Raw genomic sequence first — 5918 nt, forward strand, 5'->3', positions numbered from 1 at the left:
TAAATAAAGTAGGCATTTTTTGGGAGCATTCGGCGCGCCACATAAGAAAAGGTATTATTTTGACCAATGAAATTTTAGATTAATAATTTATTTTAGAATTAAAAAATTCACTCGCCACCTAAGAAAAACTGACGAATAAGATTTAAGAATTTTGCCACCTAGGTAACAATAACGAATAGTGAACAATTAAAATTTAAATTATTTAAAAAACTAAGCTAATAATTATCTTTTTTTACATATATGAATGTAAATCTTTGATCGTAAATATCTTTAATCTCTCCCTAGCAAATATTACAAAAATTAGATATTATTAATGTACTCATCGAAACGAATAAAACTAAATCTCATATCACTATGTTTTTCCTTATATATGGAGAGAAATTTAGAAGATTCTCCCTAATTTTTTTAATAGTTAAAAGATTCTAGATGAGACTAACATTTTGAAACTGAACAAGTATATAAAAAAACGCATTTGCAAAGAACTTATTTTAACCAATAAATAAAATGATTTGTCATTTATTTTTTATTAAAAAATTAAATTGTCACCTACGCAAAATTAAAGAATAAGGTTTGGGATTTTAAATTCAAGCACCACGTAAAATAAATAAACCTACGAAAGATAAAGTGTTAAAATTAAAAACAAAAATTATCTTATGATGTTAGGAATTTTATCCAAATATTTAATGAATGATCTTCATATAAAAAAAAACCTTAAATTAATAAAAAAGATTTACTAGAACCGTGCATCGCACGGGCTTATATCTAGTTATTGTTATTATGATTAATAAATATTAATTATTATTAAAATTATTTTTAATATTAATAATTATTATAATTATTCAAAATAATAAATTATTATCATCAATACAATATTAATTATTATTATTGTTATTATTAATTACTATTTGAAAATAGAGCAGAGCAGAGCAAAGTCAAGCAGCGTAGAGCAGATTTCTTTTGAGCAGAACAGAGCAAACTTGATTTGAGTTAAACAGAGCAAAGGGCTCAGAGCAAAGCAGAGCAGAGCAGCTCTAAAGAACGGGGTCAAAGGCTAGGTTCGGGATTCCAGAGCTGAGAAAAATGACAAAGATGTCAAGTTGAGATGGTATATGCGCATATCCCATCTATCAGCGCCCATTTCGCCTAGGGTTTTGTTCAACCCTCACAATATAAGCCCTCCTTCTTCTCCCAGCCGTAACCTTTTTTCCTCATTTCTTCTTCTCCACTCATTTTTCTCTCTACTTTTCCTTCGCTAACAAACCCTAAAACTCCCCCTTCTCAGGTAAATTTCTCAACCTTCAACTCCTTTTTGATCTTGTAGATGTTGTTATGTTGTATTGATTTTTCCTTTATTTGTTGAACTGATTGATTGTTATCGGATTCTTTGTTTTTTTGCTTAATTAATTATTTTGTTTTTTTTATTGCTTGTTGATTTGAAGTGATTTCAGCTTTGGAATTCAATTTTGGGATTTGATATTGCTTTAAAATTCGATTTAAGTTTTTGGATATTGAATTTTCATATGTAATTATGTTGCTTGAATTTAATGGTTTAACTTCTTTTTTTATTTTTTAATTATTATTATTTTTTTTTGATAAATTGAGTTGTGATGGCTGATTTTGGATTTGATTCGAAATATTTTGGATTTGGAATTACTGTTATTGTTTATCCGTTCTGTTGAACATGTTGAATTTTTATAATAACAATTTAATTAGTCACTAATCTTGTAGAATATCCAGCAATTTTGTTGTTTAAATGCTCTATTTTTTTTAATCTGACGTAATATTTTATTTGTTATGATTTTGATGTAGTATGTTATCAGTTTCGTCATTCGTTTTGTTTTCAACTAATCCATGACTCTTTAAATTGGTGTGCAGGGTTTGTTTAGGAGTGTTCTTTATCGGCATATTGCCCGTGCTTTCTTTTAGAGAGTAGCGAAAATGGTATATTTTTGTATACTCTAAACTTATTGTATTCTAATAGTTGTATGTTTGTGTCGTTGATTTTGTAACTCAATTTTAATGTTTTGGGTTGGCAGGTTAAGTTTACAGCCGATGAGCTCCGCAGGATTATGGACTGCAAACATAACATCCGTAATATGTCTGTTATTGCCCATGTCGATCATGGTAACGAATCCTTTTTATAGACTTGTATCTGTATTGCTTGTTTGCTCAGTTCTGTAGTAAATTTATCATGGTTAAATTATTTGCTTCCAGTTATATTCTCATTACGTTGTGAAAAGTCATTATACATGTGATATTTAGTTTGGAATCCAATACCCTGTTTGACGCTAGTTCTTGTGTGTTTACCTGTTAATTGCTTTAAGTTCTTAAATTGCTTGTGTTTGTTATTTTTTCCATCTCTGCAATAACTGTAAAGAAGTGCTGTCATTGCCTTATACTGTAAATAGTCTTTATTCATGCTTATTGATTTATTAATAGTGGTTGATATTTCAGATTATGGTCTATTCATCTATTGAGCATTTGTTTGTTTCAAGTTTGTGTGTTTGCCTTATACTGTAAAGAGTCTTTTCCAGTTGATTGCTTCTATTGGTGTTGTCAAGTTTGTTCACTAAGCTCAAATTAATGTCTGCTGCTTAAAATGCTGATATTTTCTGTAATGTATTTGTCGTATCTGCACTGAATTATGGTGGAATGTTGTTGTCTTTTATGTTGTGAAGAATTCTTTATTCATGCTTGCTTGTGTCTTGTTAAAAAGATCTCAAAATTTGATTAAGGTCCTTTGTAATCTCTCTTGCATAAAATTATAAATTAACATGTTTAGGATGCTTAAGTTCTTGGTATGTGGGGTAAAGTTATCGTATTTCTATTTAACCAGGACAATACTTTTATCTCTTTGTTTCATGGAAATCTTTGTTTATGCTCTTTTTATGTTGTAGATGGTGCCCACTTTATTGTCATTTATTCCATTAAGTTTTTATCTGCTGGACTTGTTTTTTTAACCCTTATTGCATTATTCTTATATACAGGAAAATCAACCCTCACCGATTCTTTGGTGGCTGCTGCTGGTATCATTGCCCAGGAAGTCGCTGGTGATGTACGTATGACTGATACCCGTGCTGATGAAGCTGAGCGTGGTATTACCATCAAGTCCACTGGAATTTCTCTGTACTATCAGATGACAGATGAAGCTTTGAATGCATTCAAGGGAGAGCGTGATGGCAATGACTATCTGATCAATCTTATTGATTCCCCTGGGCACGTTGACTTCTCATCAGAGGTTACTGCTGCTCTGCGTATCACTGATGGAGCTCTAGTCGTGGTTGACTGTATTGAGGGTGTATGTGTCCAGACTGAGACTGTCCTTCGCCAGGCTCTTGGTGAGAGGATCAGGCCTGTTCTTACTGTTAATAAAATGGACCGTTGCTTTCTTGAGCTCCAGGTTGATGGAGAGGAGGCTTACACCACATTCCAGAAGGTTATTGAGAATGCTAATGTCATCATGGCTACCTATGAAGATCCCCTTCTGGGTGATGTCCAAGTTTACCCTGAGAAGGGAACAGTTGCTTTCTCAGCTGGTCTCCATGGGTGGGCATTTACTTTGTCCAACTTTGCTAAGATGTATGCATCTAAGTTCGGTGTTGATGAGGCTAAGATGATGGAACGTCTCTGGGGTGAGAACTTTTTTGACCCAGCCACCAAGAAGTGGACCACCAAGAACACTGGGACAGCTACATGTAAACGTGGATTTGTTCAATTTTGCTATGAGCCCATCAAGCAGGTCATTGCTACTTGCATGAATGATCAAAAAGATAAACTGTGGCCCATGCTGACAAAGCTTGGTGTCCAATTGAAGTCTGAAGAAAAAGAATTGATAGGTAAGGCATTGATGAAGCGTGTCATGCAGACCTGGCTCCCAGCTAGCAGTGCTTTACTTGAAATGATGATCTATCATTTGCCGTCTCCTGCAACTGCTCAGAGATATCGTGTGGAGAACTTGTACGAGGGTCCCATGGATGATGTCTACGCGACAGCCATCAGGAACTGTGATCCTGAGGGACCTTTGATGCTTTATGTATCAAAAATGATTCCTGCACCTGACAAGGGTAGGTTCTTTGCTTTTGGCCGTGTCTTTGCGGGAAAAGTTTCAACTGGTATGAAGGTTAGAATCATGGGACCTAACTATGTTCCCGGAGAGAAAAAAGATCTTTATGTTAAGAATGTCCAGAGAACTGTCATTTGGATGGGAAAAAGGCAGGAAACTGTTGAAGATGTTCCTTGTGGAAATACTGTTGCTATGGTTGGTTTGGATCAGTTTATCACAAAGAATGCCACTCTTACAAACGAGAAGGAAGTGGATGCCCACCCAATCCGAGCCATGAAGTTCTCTGTATCACCTGTTGTCCGTGTTGCTGTGCAGTGTAAGGTTGCATCTGATCTTCCCAAGCTTGTTGAAGGTCTGAAGCGTCTGGCCAAGTCAGATCCTATGGTTCTTTGTAGTATTACAGAGTCTGGAGAACACATTATTGCTGGTGCTGGTGAGCTCCATCTGGAAATCTGTTTGAAGGATCTGCAGGATGACTTCATGGGTGGGGCTGAAATCACCAAGTCAGACCCTGTTGTGTCCTTCCGTGAGACTGTTCTTGAGAAGTCAAGCCGTGTTGTGATGAGCAAGTCTCCCAACAAGCACAACCGTTTATACATGGAAGCCCGTCCAATGGAAGATGGGCTTGCCGAGGCCATTGATGAAGGGAGAATTGGCCCAAGAGATGACCCCAAGATCCGTTCCAAGATCTTGGCCGAGGAGTTTGGCTGGGACAAGGATCTTGCTAAGAAGATCTGGTGTTTTGGTCCAGAAACTACTGGTCCCAACATGGTGGTTGATATGTGTAAGGGAGTCCAGTATCTCAATGAAATTAAGGACTCTGTTGTTGCTGGTTTCCAGTGGGCTTCAAAAGAAGGTGCTTTGGCTGAAGAAAACATGAGAGGTATCTGCTTTGAGGTTTGTGATGTGGTTCTCCATGCTGACGCTATCCACAGAGGAGGTGGGCAGGTTATTCCAACCGCTAGGAGAGTCATGTACGCTTCCCAGCTGACTGCCAAGCCCAGGCTGATGGAGCCCATCTATCTTGTTGAGATTCAAGCTCCTGAACAAGCTCTTGGTGGTATCTACAGTGTTCTTAACCAGAAACGTGGACATGTGTTTGAGGAAATGCAGCGACCTGGTACCCCGCTCTACAACATCAAGGCATATCTCCCTGTCGTCGAGTCATTCGGATTTTCAAGTACTTTGAGAGCTGCAACCTCTGGTCAAGCCTTCCCCCAGTGTGTGTTTGATCATTGGGAAATAATGACTCAGGATCCTCTGGACCCAACATCACAAGCTGCAGCCCTTGTTGGAAACATCCGTAAGAGGAAGGGATTGAAGGAAGCAATTACCCCACTTTCCGAGTTTGAGGACAAGCTATAATCTTATTTGTGAGTTGTTTGTGAAGTTACTTTGGTGTTCTATCTTTTTCTATTTCCATCATTTTGCCTCCATCTAGAGATACTATTATCGTATGTTACGTTGAGTATTATTTTTCCCGTTTGTGGGAGATTTAAAAACTTAGTATTGTAGTAGATTTTTTAACGTCTTTCCTCCACTAGATTGTTGTGTTGCCTTATATATGTCTGCAATCTGATGAGGTTGAAAGACTGAATTTTCTCCGATATGATGACTTGGTTTTTTAAGCCAGATCTTGGAAAGTTTGTGATGCCTATATTTTGTTATTTCTCAGCAGGTGCAAATTTGGGCCAAAATTATCATGCTATGAAACACTTTGTGCTTGTGTTTGTGATCAAAGTTTTACTTTGGTCGAGCTCTGAACATTTGTAATGGAACATTCTAATTAACTTGTGTGTCTGTTTTTTTTTTTTTTTTTTTTTTCCTTTTGTTGTTAACTTGTTTGAAGAAGTTA

At 36.5% G+C, this 5918-nt stretch overlaps 1 protein-coding gene across 1 annotated transcript; it reads left to right on the forward strand.

Annotated features, from left to right (window-relative positions):
• Positions 1-1139: 1139 nt before the first annotated feature.
• LOC145593491 (elongation factor 2-like) lies at positions 1140-5670 on the forward strand. Its single transcript, XM_081649741.1, has 4 exons — positions 1140-1282; positions 1876-1941; positions 2037-2124; positions 2988-5670. The coding sequence occupies exons 2-4, from the start codon at positions 1939-1941 to the stop codon at positions 5426-5428; spliced, it is 2532 nt and encodes an 843-aa protein (XP_081505867.1). The 5' UTR covers positions 1140-1282; positions 1876-1938; the 3' UTR covers positions 5429-5670.
• The last annotated feature ends 248 nt before the right edge of the window (positions 5671-5918 follow it).

The sequence above is a fragment of the Chenopodium album genome, chromosome 19, assembly GCF_948465745.1.
Source record: "Chenopodium album chromosome 19, dcCheAlbu1.1, whole genome shotgun sequence".
Lineage (NCBI taxonomy): Eukaryota > Viridiplantae > Streptophyta > Magnoliopsida > Caryophyllales > Amaranthaceae > Chenopodium > Chenopodium album.

What these genes read in the sequence shown, in the direction of transcription:
- LOC145593491 (XM_081649741.1), top strand. An exon ending in TATTGCCCATGTCGATCATG is followed by an intron (nt 2,125 to 2,987) that starts GTAACGAATCCT and finishes TCTTATATACAG; the next exon opens with GAAAATCAACCCTCACCGAT.